The sequence below is a fragment of the Myodes glareolus genome, chromosome 6, assembly GCF_982192425.1.
Source record: "Myodes glareolus chromosome 6, mMyoGla1.1, whole genome shotgun sequence".
Taxonomy (NCBI): domain Eukaryota; kingdom Metazoa; phylum Chordata; class Mammalia; order Rodentia; family Cricetidae; genus Myodes; species Myodes glareolus.
The window spans coordinates 21,847,971-21,869,018 of NC_142031.1; the positions used below are offsets into that span (position 1 = coordinate 21,847,971).

General features: G+C 43.8%; 1 protein-coding gene and 2 pseudogenes across 1 annotated transcript; 1 reads left to right on the forward strand and 2 right to left on the reverse strand.

Moving 5' to 3' along the window:
* Positions 1–2,601: 2,601 nt before the first annotated feature.
* Positions 2,602–3,432, reverse strand: LOC148121676 (vomeronasal type-1 receptor 45-like; annotated as a pseudogene).
* A 361-nt stretch (positions 3,433–3,793) lies between these two features.
* On the reverse strand, positions 3,794–4,732 carry LOC125388419 (vomeronasal type-1 receptor 48-like). Its single transcript, XM_048416473.2, has one exon. The coding sequence runs from the start codon at positions 4,730–4,732 to the stop codon at positions 3,794–3,796; it is 939 nt and encodes a 312-aa protein (XP_048272430.2).
* A 5,983-nt stretch (positions 4,733–10,715) lies between these two features.
* LOC148121677 (trafficking protein particle complex subunit 2-like protein pseudogene) lies at positions 10,716–11,199 on the forward strand (annotated as a pseudogene).
* The last annotated feature ends 9,849 nt before the right edge of the window (positions 11,200–21,048 follow it).

Here is a 21,048-nt window from a genome sequence, read left to right on the forward strand (position 1 = left end):
AGAGGGAAGGGGGGAAGAGAGGAAGGTGTGCCTGAATAAAGGCTGGGACAGGAGAGCTCTGCAGGGAGGAGCTGCCACTGCAGGGTGACCAGAAAGTCAAGGGAGGCGGGGAAAGACTGAATTCCTCCTAGCCGAAGCCCTCGGGCCAGGAGAAAACTCACCCCTCCTCCAATGGAAGTCTGCTAGAAGTTCACTCTCTCTTGCTGGCCAGGAATGTGATTGAGCTGAGACAGGGCTTGCCTGTCCTCAGGCAGGCTCTCAAAGCACCGGAACTGCCCCTGCCAGACTGAGCCCACAGCCCAGGCCCAGCGTGCAAGGGAGCAGCTCTGGGGAGATCTTGTGGCTCCAGAGGGGAGGGGGGGAAGAGAAGAAGGTGTCCCAATGTGCCTTTTATTTCAACAATTACATTTAATTTGGCAAAAAAGAATTTGCTTTTACATCCAGCTTGTTAGAGCCCATACAGATCTGCCAGAACCCTTAAATAAAAAAAAAGATATAGTTGATCAATGGACTAGAATGGAATGTATATTCATGAGTTCTACCTTGGATAAGGCAAGAGCTTTGTATAAAGCGTTTCATGTTAATGCTAAAGCATTACAGCAAAAATTTCACCTCTCTCGAGCAGATGCTCAACAAATGAGTTTAGATTGCTCTCAATATATGACTCATCAACATCCACCCAGTATTGGAGTAAATCCACAGGGTCTACTTCCTCTAAAAATTTGACAAATGGATATGACACATATATCTAAGTTTAAAAATATAAAATATATACATATGTCTATGGACACCTGTTCAGGCATAATACACACCAGGCCTCTGACTGAAAAAAGGCACACAATGTCATTGCTCATTGCCTAAAAGCTTGGGCTGCTTGGGACAAGCCTCAACAATTAAAGACTGATAATGGACCAGCTTACACAGGTCAAATGTTTGCCTCCTTTTGTCTACAAATAGAGATATAGCTTATTCATGGATTGCCATACAATCCTCAAGGACAAGGAATTATGGAGTATGCACACCACACACTAAAAAAATATCTACAAAAACAAAAAGGGGGAATAGGCCACAGTCGGACCCCGAAAGAGAGACTTTCCCTTGCTTTATTTACTATAAATTTTTTAAATTTGGATGCTCAAGGTTGTTCTGCAGCTGATAGACATTAGGACCCCCATGGCCCTGCTAAAGGGATGGTCAAGTGAAAGGATATCCTGACAGGGCTCTGGCGCGACCCGATCCCATGCTGACATGGGCACGAGACTCTGTTTGTATTTTCCCACAGTACCAACAAGATCCGGTGTGGGTGCCAGAGTGTTTGACTACAAGAGTAAATATGCTGGACTCTGTGTGACTAGCATACAATATGAAAAAGTTACCCATGCTGCAAATTTGTCTAAACTGTTGTCTAGTTATCTCTTAGGTAATGGGACTGGAGAATCTGATACCATGATGGAGCAGCTGAGGATGGTCAGTGTTACCATGAATTCTACTCAAGTGGATGCTGGAATGGCCGAAGAACTCTCATCCTGGATCTCCACAGCCATGAATCATCTGAAGGAATGGACGGGCTTGGGAGCGTTAGCTGGCTTTCTGGTGTTGGTCTCTCTAGCCTGTCTATGGTGTATCTGTCGGATTAAAGACTCCCAGACTCACAATGCAGCCATGATAATACAAGCCTTTACAGCCATAGAGGCTGGCCAATACCTCCAAGCATGGTTAGCCACCATGAAAAGGTAATTTGACACATTCAGGGTGCAAGGCAAGACAATGCACTCAAGAACGGCTTTTTGCTGACTTTGAGAACAGCACACCTGACTGCATATGGGTTGATGCCCAAGATCCCACCTCTGAAAAATGGCATCGAGCCAGTCTGGCACTCTTTGCATGGAAGACACCTAACGAGGATCAATACAGGGCTCTTGTTTCACGGAGAGCAGGCCTCTACTCTTACCTGTGGCGTCTAAAACAAAAAGGGGGAACTGTAGAGAGCTGCTTTGTGCCGCACCTTAAAGATGGCGCTGGCTTCTGCCTTCCACCCCCCGAATGGTGTGTGCTCTCGGCTGTAAATAACACCATTTATGGCCAAAATTTATAATCAGGCTTACTTTTGTGTACCTGGGCCTATCCGCATTTCCCACATGTCTTGCTGGGGTTGGCTACCCAGAGGCTATTCTAGCTTCAACCGGGCTTCCCCCTGGGTCAGAAGATTGTTCAAGTTCCTGACTTAGTATGTAAGAACCTTCCTTCTCTCAGGACTCACTTAAAGACTCATTGTTATGTATATATACATTCATATATAGAGAAAGATAGATAGATAAAAAACAATGTTATATATCATGTATCTTACATGTATGATAAAAGATATAAGTCTTATCACATCTCCAAGAGCACATGGTTTAATTTCCTGTTACATATTTGCCATCACATAGCTTTAAGTAAATAATTCTAATAGAAAAATCACAATTTCATACTTTCGTGTACACCAAATCATGTAGACACTATGCCATGACTGACAGCTCTAATGTTATCACATTAGCTCTTCTTAAAGGAACTTGCAAACATTGAATATTCAGACATATGTCAGCCTCTCACACAGGGACATCAAAAAAGATATATGTGTTTTTCAGTGCTCATAAACACCAAAGGACTGACAGTGGCATAGCTATGGACTACAAAGGGTTGGATGCAGTAAAACGTTCGATCATCCAGGAACATAGTTTTTGACCACTAGTCAATGCTGTCCAGGATGGACATCAGCACAAAGATGCTCAAGAGCAGCAGGATGGTCTGGGTGTCCCTTATCTCTGGAGATGATTTTGGACATAGTCTGGTGCTGTGAAGATGCTGGGACAGCTTCTTGTGCCTGCACAGGAGAATTAGCATGCACCCACTGGAGAAGGCCATGAGACTAATAAGAAAGGTTTCTCTGAGTGCCAGCACTGTGGAAAATGTACTTCGCATGACATAACTCACGGGTAAAAGATACTAGGATTGGGTATCATACATATAGTTACCCAAGGTCAAAATGTGTGTGGTCATAAATGACCCGAAGGAGTGATGGCCAATGGACCTATAGGAGAAACTCATGGGTAGAAGAGCAATGAGAGTTGATAGGGAAATTTGTGCTTGACTTTGCTTAACAGGAGCTTCTGGAACCAAGGATGATAGCCTGGAGGACTCTAAGCAGGCTGGTGGTACACAGGGAGAGGCCCCATAAATTCCGTACAAGTAGAGAAGGAATTTACATATAATGTTCCTGTCCCCACCAGTAAATAAAAATGTCTGTAGCTATGACTGCAGGGATCAGAAGCTATAATATGTGGATTAGGGCCAAGAGATCAATGGGCAGCTCATCAATTACTTGTATGACATATAAGTTGATTCAAGTATAAATACTTTGCGAAGAATTTTGAATATGCTTGACTCTGTCATAAACTCTGTGGTTTGGTGAAGACAGAGGCAGTCTGGAGATGCAGTCTGAGGGAAGGATCACCCTTTCAGTTTCAGTATTGCTAAAGGGAAAAGATCTCCCTAATGACTGGCACCCTGCTTCTCTGGTCTTCAGCATTAACCCCTATATATGCCTCTGGGTTTTTATTATTAATAACAATTAGATTCATACTGCAGGTGTTCTTCTCTTTTCCTGTATTCCTTTCCATCTAGACAAAGACTCTCACTAACACCACATCCTGTCTATTGAGTACCAGAACCCGAAGATCCTCCTATCTCTATATCCTGTTATTATAGGTGCTTATGCATGGCGAAAACCCACTTCTTTGTGTAAGCTGTGATATTACAGTCTGCTCACTTTCTTCTCACACATGGACCTTAAAATGCCAATTATATCCTTTTCAGTGCTGATGAACACAAATGGACTGACGGAGGCATAGCTATGGCCCACAAGAATCAGGATAAGGTAGAATATTGGATCATCTTTGAACATATGCCTTGAGAATGTCATAAAGCTATCCAAGATACACATGACCACAAAGAAGCACAAGAGCAGCAGGATGGTCCGGGAGGCCCTTTGCTCTAGTGATGCTTTTGGAGAAAAGCTGGTGCTGTGAAGATGCTGGACCTGTTTCTTGTGCCTGCACAGGAGAATCAGCATATACCCGCTGGAGAGGATCATGATACCCATAACAAAAACGTCCCTGAAGATAAACAATGTGGACATTACGTATTTCATTGGGAAACTGAAATGTACGAGAGCGCAGGATTCAGTCATATACAGTAGGTGGTCTGAGGTCACATTAGGGGACTTAACCATGGAAATGAAAAGGTAAGTGGCAATGGATGAATAGACAGAACAAAGGGCAAACAAGGACCACAAGTTGTGACATGGGGATAATTTTCTTTTGCACTTTACTAAGCAGGAGTTTCTGGGGCTGAGAGTGATGGCCTGGAGCACACTCAGCCAGCAGGTGGCACAAACAGAGAGACCCCTCAAAAATCTGTATAAGAAGAAAAGGGATTTACATGTGATGTCGTCCCATCCTTGATGAAACATGAAAATATCAGTAGCTATGATGCTTGCAACCAGCAGCATCAGTAGGTGGATTACAGCCAAGAAGTCAATGGGCAAGTCAGTGAGTCTGGGCTTGTGCTCACTACTGAGTGTGAGGACATGGAAGAGGAGAAGGACACTGTTGCCTGAGATCCCAATGCTTATCTCAGAGAAGAAGATGTTTCTAATGTTAGTGTAAGTGTACAGCTTCCTCTTCCGATTCATCTTATGCGGTCAAGAAGCACAGAGTAAACCTTGTGGGAAAAAGCAAGAGATCCCTCATTCCATACAGCCTTTACTGTGAATCTTAAACAATGCTATCACCTTGGGAATGCATAACCAGTTGAGCTCAGTTTATGTTTCTCCATTGGAATCCTCTACGTCAGCTCACCCCAACCTCAGAAGACACCCTTTGTCCCCATTGTCCTAGTGCTTTCCCAGTGTCATGGTTCTCTGTCCTTTGTGAGCTCCCTTGCCCATGGGCATTCATGTAAACCAACAACTGTGCATCACAGAGCTCACTGCCGTCCCCACTGCTGTGTGAGAGCTTCCCTATGAACTGTCCTGTTCTCCTGTGCAGAGTTCTCATCCTCAGGGACGCAAGCAGCTCTTCTGTGTTGAACTTGAATTATGAAGACTGCATAAAGTAGAAATGCCACCTTAACAGGACAGAGCACCCAATGTGCTTGACAACGACAAGGTCATTAATTTCGGTGCCCTCTTGGTTCTTTTCCTTTACTACCAAATATTCTTAATAAAGATTTATTGTAAATGTTGAGAATTGTGATCCCAAATAGACTACTTCAAATTCTCCCAGTGACTTGGTATTGTCTCAGAGCATAGCTTTGTGGACTCTGAGGCTGAGTACCCGTCACCTCCTGTTGATCATGTGGACAGCCATTTTCCTGTATCTGGAATACATCATGAGTGACATGCAAGGAAGTCTACCACACCAGTCATGAAGTGTGTCCAGCACATGATGGTCTCTGTGAAGTGTTGGCTGATGCCCTTCTCATGTATGCCTTATGTGTTTAGTAATCTAGAGTCAATACTGCTCTGTTAATGACTGTTCAGCTCCGTCTCTGCCTGAAATGAAAAATACAGAAGTAAGGGAAGAAAGTGAGGGCAATGTAACATCTTTACAAACCTCTACAGAGCTTCATTGTGCTTTTTTTGACTCCTGCTGTTTCTCTGTTCAACTTGACCATGTTTCAGTACAAGCAAACTATTGGTCACTATCAATTATTAGCCAAACACAGGTTCTAATGTTTTTCTCATTTAGTATGAGAATTCAGATTGACTCTATGTGAATTCAAACAGAAGTACCATTGTAGTAGCTTCAGGGATATTCTATCATGTGGTTCCAGAGAAAGGAAAAGCACCCAAGACAACATGAAAGCTGAACTCCTTAGGATCCTGATGCCATTTCTTCTGCAAGCAAGTGCTGTTATTTCTCCAGACTCAAAGGTCATGAGTCTAAAATTTCTACCAGGAAGTTTGTAAAATGGTCTGTTGGCGGAATGTTTCTAATAGAATACATGTGTTTAAATTCATGTAGCATCATCCATACAAAGCAGGTGATGCAACCAACAAAGACATGTGTGGTGGTGCATGCAGGTGGGCTAGTCCTAAGAGGTGGAGACAGGAGGATCACAACTTTAGACAGTGGATATGAAAGCTTGATCCTGAGTCAGTCCTCAGCACCCATGGGAAGGTAGGAGAGAACCAACTCTACAATGTTTTTCTAGCACACAAAAGAGTACTAACATATTATAGTTTGTCCAGTGAGATGGCATTAAAAGAAATATTATTTTAAAAGTTAAGGTTATAAAATGAAGCTATTGTATAATAATTTAGACCATGTGACTGGAGCTTCTGGTATTAAGGAGAAGAAAACATATTAAAATCCATAAACATACATGTTCATTTAAAAATTCAGAATTGTGATTGGCAAAAATATTTTGTAAAGACAATATCCAAATCCAAAAATTCTATAGTATCACAAGAAGAGTTAATTAATTTGCCAGATAAATATACTGGGTATTTTGTATAGCAATAGCATCTTGGCTGAATAGTTTTATTAAATTATTTCCATTTAATTGTGATTGTTCCAATAACATATAAAGGTATTTCTCAGGTCCCATTCAATGGAGGAGAAGGGAAGGAATGAAATGATCAATTTTCCCAAGTAAAGAGGAGGAAAATAATTTTCTGCATACATGTATGAACACACACACCCATTCTCAATTAAAATAAGCTAAAATTCTGGGCAGTAGAGATTGCTCAGCTATTTAGAGAACTGGCTGCTCTACCAGAGGTCGCAAGTTCAATTTCCAGTAGCCACATAGTGGCTCACAACTGTCTTTATCTTTAGCCCGATGGGATCTGACACCTGGTTTTGATGTGCAGATGTACATGGAGACTAAACATTCATTTATTTACAATACATATATAAACAAAAACAACTAAACAAATAAAATAAAAATCTAAAGCCAAGCTAATCTGAAACATACATTTTAGCCTTGGTATGTAGCATGGTATTACTGAAGAATACCCAGTTCTTACTGAGCTCTTTTTAGTTCATAAAAGAATAAAGAACAAAGAGAAGAGCGAGAAAGAGAAGAAGGGAGAGAGAAAACCTTTATTCTTATACAGACAACTCATTGTCAAACTCCTGTGTGCTGTGTCTCATTACCTATAAAACCTCATGTTCATTGTCACTTCAGAAACCACTGTCCTGAAACCTTAAGTTCTTCAGAAAGCAAAGCAGGTGGAGAGGCCTTGATCCTTCTGTGATATTCTCAACATCTTGACTTCAGAGAACCCTGGTTTGAAACAACTGAAAGAGCTTTTCTGTAGGTGGAATTTCACAGCAGCAGGAGAAAGTTCTCTTCCTTTCTACAAAGCACAGGGGACATAATTTCCTATAATGATGGGTACCAGTTTGCCAGGAGACACACAACTCCCTCTAGTTACACACTACATCCACATTTTGCAGGACACCCTATTGCGTCCATTCAATTTCTACATCAAATCATGCATAGTGTCAAATTCTTTACATATTACAAAGTAAGCCCTGTAAAGAAAGATGCTGCCATCTTGGCTAATGTGTCACTGTCATAGAGAGAATTCTCTGAATTGTGCACCCTTGAGGAAACAAACTCTCATAGCCTGTTCTACCCTCCCAGATCATGCACTTCAGTTCACATCTGCCCAGCTCAGCATGGTCTTTGTGATCAGCAGACACAACAGATATTCTATGACCTCAGCAAGGTGATTTAAGAGGCACTTCTCAAACATGGAACTTGGGAGGGAATATTCTGGGATGGCGATGTAATGGCTATTGTATCATGCAAAGAGAGAAGGTTGGTATTCTGAATAGAAGGGCTTAAGAAAACCGATGATGGGCCTTTGTGAAATAGGTACCATGTGAAAGGCCCTATTAGGGAAGAGGACAGAGGCTTAAGAGAAGAAGAGAAGAAAAAGAAAACACACTGAGATGAAGAAATTTCCAGAAGGATCCTGGGCATTTTCTGCTAGAAATGGCTGTGAAAGCTTCACTGCCCAGGGCAACAGAGCTAGAACTCCCCCCCTCCCCCGTAGTGAACATAGCCAGGAAGCCATGACTGTAGATACTGCATCATTCTGTCTTTACCCAAATCATGTCAACCTGAGGTCAATGACATCATCAAAGAGGCCTCAAAACGGTGACCAGAGGTCAGGACAATGACCTGAACTTGTGTTCTGAAGGGACGTGGAGAGTGGAAGGAAAGGAAGAAACCTTTGCATTCCCTAGTCCCTAGTGCATGATGGGTGGCTACGCCCCAGTGGGTGCACTGCAAAGAAAGGCAGGAGTAAAGGCTGCTTTGTCCTCTGTAGTATGTGTTCACCCACCCATCATCTGGTGTTGAAAGCAAACAGAGCATGGTTTATGTCAGGGCTGAGGGATAAAGTCCACCCTTAATTTTATAAAACTGTACCCTTGTTTTTGCCTTCTGAATACAGCTCACCTTTCCTGCTTTTATCTAAATTTAAATCTTCTGATTTTACAAATGCCCTCTCTCTTTACCCTCTATGGTTAATCCCTGTCAATTAGCAACTGGTTCCACCTCCTGACTTCAGGTTTTTATTTAATTAACACAATCTCAAGTTTACACTATGTTCAAAATCCAGCAACACACCTTTAGAATGAATGTGGTTGTCATTCTCAGCCCTGCTGGGAGACAATAAACAATGCATTGGGTGGTCTGGAAAAGGAAACTGCTCCTGCCTCATGAATGTGGGCTTAGGAGGAGGGAAGAACAGTATCCTCTGTGTGTTGCACAGTTCGACCTGCAAAGCTGGAACTACACTAGAGAGAGGTTGGTGTATCAGGAAAGGCAAACCACCACCAAGCAGATGCCAGCTCTGTGTTCAGAGAGGCCATGAAGTAAATCAGCATCAGTAATAGGATGAGCAAAATCACAAGAAATATTTGGGCTAAGAAATGACAACTATTTCTGCAAAACTGCCGAAATTAGACCTCACATTTATTTTTGTAATTGAAATGCTTATAGGCCATTCCAGGGCTCAAACCTGCAGCCAGAATGCTCACTAAGTGTTTGAATACTCCTCCAGAAACTGAAGTAGAGCAGCTTTCCTTTAATATGAGAGAGAAATCTGCCAAGCTTGGCCACAGACGCCACTTTCAGCTCTGGGAAACTCACATGGGCTGCAAAGAACCTGTCCTGACCCTCCCCACAGTCACAGCTGAAACTGGCTTTCTCCCTAAGTGGCTTTGCCCTCCTTGTCTCATGCACTGTGAGTAACAATAAAAGTATGGAGTTATGGCTTTGTCTCTCTAGAGAAAGGTTCAGTTTGGAAAAATATGAAAGCTATGCACAGAGCAAAGGAAATGGATGAGACAGTCTGTCCCGTCGGCTTCTCTGAAGAGAGGAAGGGGCATGAATTTCCCCTGGCAGAGGAATTGCAAGTGATTTTTATTTCAGCTATTAGAACATAAAGATTGCTTTCCCAAAGCTCTGCACTTACCAATTCCTGGTTCCTCAAGGTCCAGAGAGATCATCATATTCTCTGTGTGCTCAGTGTTTCGTTGTCAGCAGCCTCATCTCCATGATCCCTCGCTGACATTTCTTAACTTCTAAAGTCTGGGCAGGCCCGAGCACCACCAGTTGGTAACTTCTGAAGATGAACTGAGAGACACAAATATAACAAGAAAACATGGATATAAGCTTTGTAGCAATAAGAGAGTATTCTCTAAGATATGAAAATTGGGTGGGACTCACTTCAAAGGATCCCCAAATTATTTTAATTACCCAATCTTCAAATGTCACTTATAATACTCGTATTTGGGATATGACAATCACAGAGGCTAAGAGGATTTATAATTAAAATGTGAAAAAGAAATGTCAATTCTCTGATGATATGCTTGTAAAAGCACACACAAATAATATGAATGCTGACACAGTCAACATGAATCTTCACATTAAAAATACAGGCTTAAAGTTAATGCAATATAAGCAACAGGAGATTCTAAATTACAGGAACACATATCCTACAGTGTGAACCCTCACTCATGCAGTACACTGTCCCCTGTGCAGAGGGGCTGTCAGAGCTCAGTGTCTCCTCTGAAGATGCTGAAAACCTCCCTGAGCCCCACTTCTACTCCTCCCACAGCCTGCCTGGACCCGACCACCTTCTGAGTCTGCACCTGTGTGCAGAGCACTTACCCAGATGGATGTGGCAGGGAAGGATTCTGCCTGAGGAGATTCTGAACAAACTTAGATAGTGGGGGTTTTAATGTATCTCATCCATTTGTAATCTTAGTGTGTGTCGATGTTGACAAGGTCCCAGTGTGGAGCACGGAAATGTGGCATCTCAGTGGAGCACCATGCCTGCCTGTCACAGTACTTACGCTGTGCTGGATAATAGGCATCTGGGGAGGGCTGTGCACAAGCTATTGAGCTGCTTTGCCACACTTTAAGGATGGATCAGAAAATAGGCACCAAATCAACAACCCTAAGTTTTCTCACTTATTCCTTAGACTAAATTTGGACCAATTGCATCACCATGATGTGTTTTGGGATGTTGCCCTACTGGGCCTCCTATAAGTTGATGGTCATAGGAGAATTCTGTCTTTAAATAAATGACAGGCAGCCTCCCCATGGGTCAATTTTCCCATGGAGTAGAAAGTTTTCACCGACATGATGCGGCGCACGGCCTGCCAATATGGCGGTGTGCATCGCGGTGATCGCCAAGGAGAATTACCCTCTGTACATCCGCAGCACTCCCACAGAGGATGAGCTCAAGTTCCACTACATGGTGCACACGTCCCTGGATGTGGTAGATGAGAAGATCTCAGCCATGGGGAAGGCACTGGTGGACCAGAGGGAGCTGTACCTGGGCCTGCTCTATCCAACTGAGGACTACAAGGTATATGATTACGTGACCAATTCCAAGGTGAAATTTGTCATGGTGGTGGATTCCTCCAATACAGCCCTCCGAGACAATGAGATCCGCAGTATGTTCCGGAAGCTGCATAACTCTTACACAGATGTGATGTGCAACCCCTTCTACAACCCCGGAGACCGCATCCAGTCAAGGGCCTTTGATAACATGGTAACTTCGATGATGATCCAGGTCTGCTGAGCTGGACCTCCGCCCCAGTCGTCAGGAAAAGAAGCCTGTGTTCACCCCGTCTGATGATTATTTATTCCCCTCCCCCTCCCTGACTGTAACCCACGGGCAGGACTGTGTGCCTTGTACCTTCCCACTAAATGCCTCCCATGAAAAAAAAAAGAAAGTTTTCACCAAAAAGACAACCCTAACTTTGCTCATTTTACTCCTTAGATTTAATTCATACCAATTTGATTCCCTGTGTTGCGTCTCTGGCTTGTGGAGATATGGGTGTCACATGACATCCCCTGGCTTTGAGGGTCCTCTTCCATCATGTAGACTAAGAGCCTGTTCCTGTGCCAGTCCTCCCATGGAGTACCTGGTTTCCAAGTATTGTTGACTTCTCTGTTCTCTGATTTCTGAAATCTATTTCAGAATTCAAGAAGTGAGTAAAGTTTGGAAATCAGTCCTCTGCCAGATGATGGTTTGCGGAAGTCTTTCCCCATTCTTTGGCTGCCGTTTTGCCCTATTGAAGGTGTCCTTTACATTTCAGAAACTTTTCAAGTTCATGAGGTTCCATTTACTAATTTTCCATCTTAGTGCCTGTGGCATCGGTATTCTCATGAGGAAGTTGCTTCCTGTGCAAATGAGTTTGAGATTAATTCTATGATGTTCATTGGGCTGATTTCCAAAATGTATAAAGAACTCAAGAAACTAGATATCAACAATCCAAGTAACCATATAAACAAATGGAGTATACATCTAAACAGAGAATCTAAACAGAAGAATCTCAAATGGCCAAGAAACACTTATGGAGACTTCAACATCCTTAGCCATCAGGGAAACACAAATCAAAATGACTCTAAGATTCCACCTTATACCTGTCAGAATGGCCAAGATCATAATCACAAGCAACAACTCAAACTAGAGAAGATGTGTGGTGTAGGAGGGTCTTCTTTCTATGTGGTGCTTTCTTTGATTGAATAAAGAAAACTGCCTTGGACTTTTGATAGGACAAAACTTAGATTGACGAAGTAAATAGAACAGAATGCTGAGGGAAAGAGGGCAGAGTAAAATAGAGTTTTCATGGAGCCAGCCGACAGGTCAGACATGGTAAATCTTTCCCGGTAAGCCATGACCCCGTGGTGATACACAAGTTACTAGATATGGGTAAAATGAATATGTAAGAGTTAGCTAATAAGAAGTTAGAACTAATGGACAGGCAGTGTTTAAATTAATACAATTTCCATGTGGTTATTTCAGGGGTTAAGATAGCTGGGTGGCTGGGAGCCAGGCAGGAAGCAGTTTGCTGCTCCTCAATACTATAGAGGTGGAGCAGGGGAACCCTCCTCCATTGCTGGTGGGAATACATAGTTGTACAGCCACTTGAAAAGTCATGGGTGGTTCCTCAGGAGAATGAGAATCACCTACCACAAAACCCAGCTCTACTGCCCTTGGGCATATAACCAAAGGATGCTCATTGTACCACAAGAACACTTGCTCAACTATATTCATGGCAGCTTTATATCTTATAGCCATTACTTGGAAACAACCTAGATGTCCCTTGTTTACTTAGTTGTTTAAAACGAGAACACCAGGAAATTTAAAGGCAAGTATATGGATCTAGATAAAATCATCCTGAATGAGGCAGCCCAGATGAAAAAAGAAAAACTTGGTTTGTACTCATTCTTAAGTGAACATTAGCTCTAAAACAAAGGATAACTGTGCTACAATTCACAGACCCAGAGAGAGACTAAGTAACAAAGAGGATTCATGGGATGACATCCAGATGTCCCTGGAAAGGGGAAATAGAAGAGATTTCATGAGTGAATTGGGGGCAAGTGGGGGAAGGGAACATGAGCAGTCAGGATGGGGTATGGTAAGAGAGAGTGCTGATGGAGATCACTGTGGGGCATTTTTGGGGTTGGGAGAATCCTGGTGCAGGGAATCTCCCAGGAGTTTATGAGAAAGACCCCAAGTTAGACCACTAGCAATAGTGGATAAGTAGCCTAAACTGGCTGAAGCCTGTGACCACAATGGTGCCTAGCCCATTTGTCATCCAAGAGACATCATCCCACAACTGAAGGAGGCAGATGAAGAGACCCACAGCCAAATATTAGGTATTGCTCAGAAGTCCTGCGGAGGAGGAAAAAAAAGTGCAGGACCCAAAGATGTCAAGGACACCAAGGAAAGGCTCACAGGATCAACTAAGCAGGGCTCATAGGGACTCATGGACTGAACTGATAACCAGGGAGCCTGCATAAGACTGACCTAGGCGTTCTGCATATATGTTATAGTTGTAACGCTTGGACCTCTCATGAGATCCTAACTAAAGAACAAGGGACTGTCTCTGAGTCTTGAATTAGTTTTCGGGACTCCACTCCTCATACTGGGTCACCTTGCTATTTTAATAAACAGTGTGGGGGTAGGTGCTTAGTCTTACTGCAACTTGATATGGCATAATATGTTGGTACTCCTAGGAGCCCTGCCCTTTCCTGGATGGGGACAGAAGAGGAGGGAATTGAGGGTGTGAAAGGGGAGTGGGAGAGACAGACCAGGGGGAAAGGATAGGGGAGGAAGGCTGCCACTAGGATGTAAAATAAACAGGTTTATAAAAAACTAAAGATGAGAGTAAATTTTAAATGTGCATCTAAACACAGTGAAATGAAAAACAGAGAAGCAGAGGCATAGCTCAGGGCTGAGGTGCTCACAGGAAGATGGAGCCTAGCTGAGGCTGAGGCCATACCTGAGCTGGACTCCAGTCCCTGAGGAGCAGGAACCGCCAGCCTCATTCACGCGAATGATGACAGGAAGAGGCTGAGCTTTGTCTGAGTGAAGCGATATGTGCTGTGCTTTCATTTCCTGTGCAGACCTGGTGCACCTTCCTGCACCGTGGACTCAAGAGAGGGAGGCAGGAGCTTACTTAGTTCAAGAACAGCCTGAGACACAGAGACCTTGTCAAGAAAAGCAGCCATTTGGGGAGACCCTCAAGTAGTCAGGTATTAGAATGAGAAAACAGCACATTATTGTCTGATAGCAAATGCACTTAGTGCTGTTTCCATTCCACGACACCAGAAGGATCGGCTGACCTTTTCTCTTGCCTGCATCAGACCAGCTGCTTTCATAACGTGTCTACCTGCATCGCCCCAGCCTCTCAAGCGGTACTGCATCCTGTCTCCTGGACAATAGAAGATGGTGCAGGTTCCACCCATCTGCAGTGCACTGTTTCCATGTGGGCTCATTCCTGTTCTGCCTCACAGCCTTTGGCTCCTTCATCTCAGTTTTAGTCTTTGTTGAAAGTACTTTAACTGGTTTATAGGATGATGCCATCTCAGCTTCAAGTTATAATCCTGACCAGAATTCAGTTTTATTAAAGGAGATAATGCCTCTTCTGAAAACTCCACATTTACATCAATCTTTTTTTTGTAATTTTATTAAATTATAAAAAGTTTCCATTTATGCCCCTCCTCCCAACGCCCTCCCACTCCCCCCTCCCTCTCCTCCTCCCTCTTTGTCCCCTAGGGAAGTCAGGGTCTCCTGCCCTGTGGGAAGTCCAAGTTCCTCCCCCCTCACTCCAGGTCCAGGAAGGTGAGCATCCAAACAGACTGGATCCCAAAAATCCAGTATATGCAGAGGAAACCAGTCCCAGTGTCATTGTCAATGGCTTCTCGGAAAGACTGCAGGTCAGCCACATTCAGAAAATCCGGCCACATTCAGAGAATCTGGTTGGATCACATGCTCGTTCAGTCACGGTCCATCTGGCCTTGGTAAACTCTCATTAGATCCGACCCCTTGTATCAGTGGGTGATAGTATCCCTCGCAGTCCTTCGTCATTTTCTTCCTCCTTTTGCTCCTCGTTTGGATCTTGGGGGGCTCAGTTCGGTGCTCCAACGCGGGCCTCCATCTGTATCGTCATCCAACGCCAGATGAGGGATCTATGGTGATAAGCAAAATATTCATCAGTATGGTCACGGGCCAAGGCCGGTTCAGGCACCCCCTCCTCTGTCCAGAGAACAATCTGGGGATCTCTCCTTGGACCTGGGATCCCATATATAATCAAGTTTCCTGTAAACTCTAATATGACTCCCTTAGTTGAAATATATTCTTCCCTGATCCCACATTCATCCTTCCTCCCTTCCCCCCATCTCGGTCAACCGAGCTTTCTCCATTCCTCCCCTACTCCCTTCTCTCTAACCCTCTCCCCTTCCATCAACCCTCCCACTCCCCCCATGCACCCAAGGTTACCTGGGACTCTTGACTATTTCCTACCTCCTGGCGGATAGGTAAATAATCTTCATCAGGTTCGTCTTCTTATTTAGCTTCTCTAGGATCACGAATAATAGGCTCAAAGACCTTTAATTATGGTTAGAATCCACTTATGAGTGAATACATACCGTGTTCCTCTTTTTGGGTCTGGCTTACCTCACTCAGTAAAGCATTTTCTATGTCCATCCATTTGCATGCAAAATTCAAGATGTCATTATTTTTTACCGCTGAGTAAAACTCTAATGTGTATATGTTCCACACCTTTTTTAACCATTCTTCTATTGAGGGGCACCTAGGCTGTTTCCAGGTTCTGGCTATTACAAATAGTGCTGCTATGAACATAGTTGAACAAACGCTTTTGTAGTATGTTTGGGCATCTCTAGGGTATATTCCCAAGAGTGGAATTGCTGGGTCCTGAGGGAGGTTGACTCCCAGTTTCCTGAGAAACCTCCACACTGATTTCCAAAGTGGCTGCACAAGTTTGCATTCCCACCAACAATGGATGATTGTTCCCCTCATTCCACATCCCCTCCAGCATAGGTTATCATTGGTGTTTTTAACTTTAGCTATTCTGACAGGTGTAAGATGGTATCTCAAAGTGGTTTTGATTTGCATTTCCCTGATCGCTAAGGAGATTGAGTATGACCTTAAGTGCTTTTTAGCCATTCGAAGTTCATCTGTTGTGAATTTTTAGCCATTCGAAGTTCATCTGTTGTGAATTCTCTGTTCAGTTCAGTACCCCATTTTTTAATTGGGTTAATTAGAGTTTTAGTGTCTAGTTTCTTGAGTTCTTTGGATAGCCAAAACAATCTTATACAATAAAGGAACTTCTGGAGGCATTACTATCCCTGACTTCAAACTCTATTACAGAGCTACAGTATTGAAAACAGCTTGGTATTGGCATAAGAATAGAGAAGTCGACCTATGGAATCGAATAGAAGACCCAGATACTAACCCTCAAACCTACGAACACCTAATTTTTGACAAGGGAGCTAAAGGTATACAATGGAAGAAGGAAAGCGTCTTTAACAAATGGTGCTGGCATAACTGGATGTCAACCTGTAGAAGAATGAAAATAGATCCATATCTATCACCTGGCACAAAACTCAAGTCCAAATGGATTAAAGACATCAACATCAATCTGTCCACTTTGAACGTGATAGAAGAGAAAGTGGGAAGTAGTCTACAAGATATAGGCACAGGAGGCCACTTCCTAAGTAGGACCCCAGCAGCACAGACAATAAGAGAAACAATGAATAAATGGGACCTGCTGAAACTGAGAAGCTTCTGTAAAGCAAAGGACACTGTCAGTAAGACAAAAAGGCTGCCTTCTGACTGGGAGAAGATCTTCACCAACCCCTCATCAGACAAAGGTCTGATCTCCAGAATATACAAAGAACTCAAGAAACTAGACACTAAAACTCTAATTAACCCAATTAAAAAATGGGTACTGATCTGAACAGAGAATTCACAACAGATGAACTTCGAATGGCCAGAAGACACTTAAGGTCATGCTCAACCTCCTTAGTGATCAGGGAAATGCAAATCTTTTTTGTTTTTATATAGAATTTTCAATATAGTCTCTTCTCATTTTACATAGGCATCTATATTTCAAATTTTGTAGAGGTCAGAGTTTAACCTGTTATGCTGGTCCAGATTTTCCACTTGGTTTAAGGTTGGGTCTCTTGTCATCTCCACGGTGTAAGCCAGGCTACTTACAGTGGAGAGTCTAGGAATGTCCCCCTCCCTTATGTCAGAGCCTGGTTTTCATCATGGAATGAATTACCATTGAGAAGCTAAAGGTCCTATAGTATCAGTACATTCCATCAGAGCCTCAGCACAGATCAATGCTTGGGTACCCTAGAGGGACTACCAGAAGGGGAACGAGAGGCCCAGGCCCCCACTGATTCAGTGATCCCATAGCCATAGCACACCCCCGAGCACCCTGGCTCTGTGTACAGAGCCAGGGAAAGAAACACAATCTGAAAATGGGGCTGGAGTCTGGGGAAAATCAATATTGGACCCAGCTGAGATTCCAGGCCAGGCTGTTCCTAAAAACTTCTTACAGGATCTTCTGGGTTGACCTGTTCAGAGACCTGCTTCTTCCAATCTATGACCCCCACATCTAGGCAGAGGTGGTTCAGATTAGAGCTCAAACGGCCTTTAGAGGCACCCAGAGTTCATGAGCGTCTGACTGTGACCAGCAGATTGACACCTGCCCATATGAGGCGATATATGACATCCAGTCCCAAGCTCTATCTGTAACAGAAAACAGTACCTTTGAGAAGGGAAACTGGCCACAGCCCACATCAGCACGGGCCCTGAGGAATGAGCATGATGGGTACCATGTGCCTAAGCTGCCTGTTCTGCCTGTACTAGCTCGTCAGACTCGGTCTGACATCTCTAATGCCAGCTCCTCCTTTGGCTGGTTGTCTCTGGATGGTGATCCTACACCAAACTTAAATGAGGGTTCCCAAGTTCCTGAGCATCCCTAAACCATTCCCTTGGAGCATCAACTCGGAATGAAAAGCAAGTAGCTATGTACAAGGTGGAGGTGCCCCTAACTCTGCTGCCACTGAACCCTCTCCACAGCTCTCCAGGGATTAGCTTCCTTACATTCTCTAACCATTATCCATAGAGATATCAAAGCAGCAAGTATCTTTCAGACAGAACCAGGCCATGTGAAGCTTGCTGACCATGAGTCGATTTCCATGGATTCCAACGCCAAATCGTCTATGGCAACACCATGATGGATGGCCCCAGAAATAATTTTAGCCATGGATGAAAGGCAGTATGATGGCCAGTGTAGTAGTAGGCCACGAGGATACTTGTACATTCATACTTTGGAAATCAAAGTTGATGTATGATCTCTGAAAACAGTATGTATTGCATTAACAGAGAGGAAGTCTCATTTATTTAATGAAATTAGTGCCTTATAGTTCAAGCATCTGGACCAAGCATCTGGGTCAGGACTCCTTTTACCACTTTCTTTAAGCAGAATAGCTTGATGGTATTGTGGAGGCTTCACACTAGAGCTGGCAATAGGTCTACTTTAATTCTGGAGACGCCCACTCCTATTTGCTTTCTATGGGAATTTGGCCATACCAGCAAGGCCTGAATCCAGAGGTGTCAGGAGTAAGTCAGTCCTGGAACTTCCTGTCCTGCTTCCTGGGGTTTGGGAAAGGGACAGTATCATCATTAGACTACTTCCTAAACCAGGGCCCTGAAGTTCTTTTGATAAACTTGATCTTTAATGTCAAGACTTAAGCTTTTATATTCTAATGCTGTCTTGGATTCCTCTTGTTACTGGAACTCTTTACAGCAGTGCAGGATTTTCCTGTCACATAGTGCCAATGTATAGTCAAAGGGCCAACTGGAGCAGGAAACCAACCACTCACTGAGCACCCGAACTCTGAACCCTGAACCAGTAAAAGAAACATATGCAGGATCTGAGACCCAAGCCAGGGAAATTAAAACACTTATCCCTGAACCCAGTAGCCAGAGAAATATACCCTGACTCTGAAACCAGTGCAAAAGAAACACACTTTGTCCCTAGAATCAGAGCCAGTGAAAGAAATATGCCCTGGTCTTAAGATTAGAGCGAAAAGGCTAAAAAAAAAAGAAAAAAAAGAAAAAAAGACCAGTGAAAGAAACACAGTTTCGTTCTGAGATCCAAGCCATCACTGTCTCAGACCAACTGATGAACTCACCAACTGAACTGGCCAATCCCTGGGCAGGAAACCAAGCAATCACTGAGAACCCTGACTCTGAAGTCAGAGCCAGTGAAAGAAACAGAACATGGATGTGAGACCTGAGTAAGGGAAAGACACAGCTTTATCCTTGAACCTAGAACCAAAGAAACATGCCTTATCTCTGAAACCAGCACCAAAGGAAAACACTTTGTCCCTAGAATCATATCCAGGCTAAAAAGCACCAGGGAGAGAAGTACTGTTTGGCCCTGAAATCAAAGCCATCTATGCCCCTGACCAACTCAACTCTCCAATCCCTGAGCAGAGAAAACTAACCAATCTCTCTTTTCCCTGGGAAAATTCAATACAAGTGATGATCTTCATTCACTGGTGCAGAATAGAAGAACCTTGTGGGACATTCATTAGGGTAATAAGCTGAAAAACCTTACTGAGACACTCCCTTAGGGGTGCTGAGCAAGGCTATGCAGAACAGAAGAACAGACAAACCTTTCTGGAATGTTCCCTAAAGTGGACTGCACATGGTTGATCAGAAAAAGTAACAGTTGTTCCCTGAAGTCAGAGGAGACTGCTACATTTCTACAGAGGCTTCTCCTTTAGCAGAGTGTTAGTACAAGAAGTAACTCCTATGCATAGGAAGAAGCTGAGAGATCTGTTAGGAAGTTCCCTTAGGGGGACAGAGCAAAGTTCAACTGTAGTGGCTCTCCAGGAGAGGAATCAAATTGCCACATCCTGTGGGAAGTCCAACCCCCATGACACCCCAGATTCAGAAAGTCTGGCTTCCTGATAAAGTCAGGACACCATTCTTTCAGGGATCATCTGTCCTACTGGGGCTCCAGCCTCCAGAGCTGTCCTATTGCAGCTCTATACTCCAGGGTTGAACTGCATTATTGTAACTCCAGTCTCCAGACCATCCGATTGTTGCTCTAGGTAGCATGGATTCCAGATATGTCTGGATCGTTTTCCTCCAGGTTTGAGCTGTCCTACTGTGGCTCCAGCCTCCAGAGCTGTCCTATTGTAGCTCCATACTCCAGGGTTGAACTGCCCTATTGTAACTCCAATCTCCAGTGCCATCCTATTGCTGCTCTAAGGAGCATGGATTCCAGATATGTCTAGATTGTTTTCTCCAGGGTTGAGCTGTCCTACTGTGACTCCAACCTCCAGAACAGTCCTATTATGGCTATACCCTTCCAGAGTTGTCCTACTGTCGCTCTAAGTAGAGCCTGGCTTCCTGATATCTTTGCAGCTCATAGCTATAACACTCACACATCCCTACCTTTTGGTGCTGAAACCCGCGATATACTCCCTTGGTGAATCAGCTCTCACCTTGGGGTTTGAGCCGCACTGGGACCCTCTCCCCTCTCACCAGTCCATCTACAATAGATTCACCTTCTGGCTCACGAATCATTCAGCATTTCATTAAACAGCAAGAATTCAGTGAGTTCCCTCTTTGGTTGGTACAAACATTTCCATGGCTCTGAGAAGAGACTGTTGAGTTTCTTGCATCCCTCTAGTACTCTTGAAAGTGGAGGTACCCCAGACACAGCCTTTGAAGCTACAGTTGGTCCTCTTCCCCTGCCCATACTCCCAAACCTTGAAGCTGCAATCTGGCAGTTTTCATAGGCCCAGATGGGTTACAGCATCACTTCCTGTCCTCTCCTCCTCTCTTCCCACAAAAAGAAGACACAGAAGTCTCCCTTTTCCCAGTCCTTTCCTGTGGATGAGACCCTCCCCCTAAAGCCCCGTTTTCTTTCACCGCTCATCTATACGGAAGCCCTGATACCAAGCACCTGAGTCTCTTACCTAATTAGTCAGGCTAAGTTTGCTACATTTGACTCCCATTGAGTTGTATGATGACAATCTGAATGGCTTTGTCTTTATTCAGTCCTCCCTGAGTTCAGAGAATGCCTGCACCTACAGGCAGCAATGACCTTTTCTCCAAATTCTCTCATC

Coding starts and splice junctions, on each gene's coding strand:
- LOC125388419 (XM_048416473.2), bottom strand. CDS start 4,732: ATGAATCGGAAGAGGAAGCTGTACACTTACACTAACATTAGAAACATC.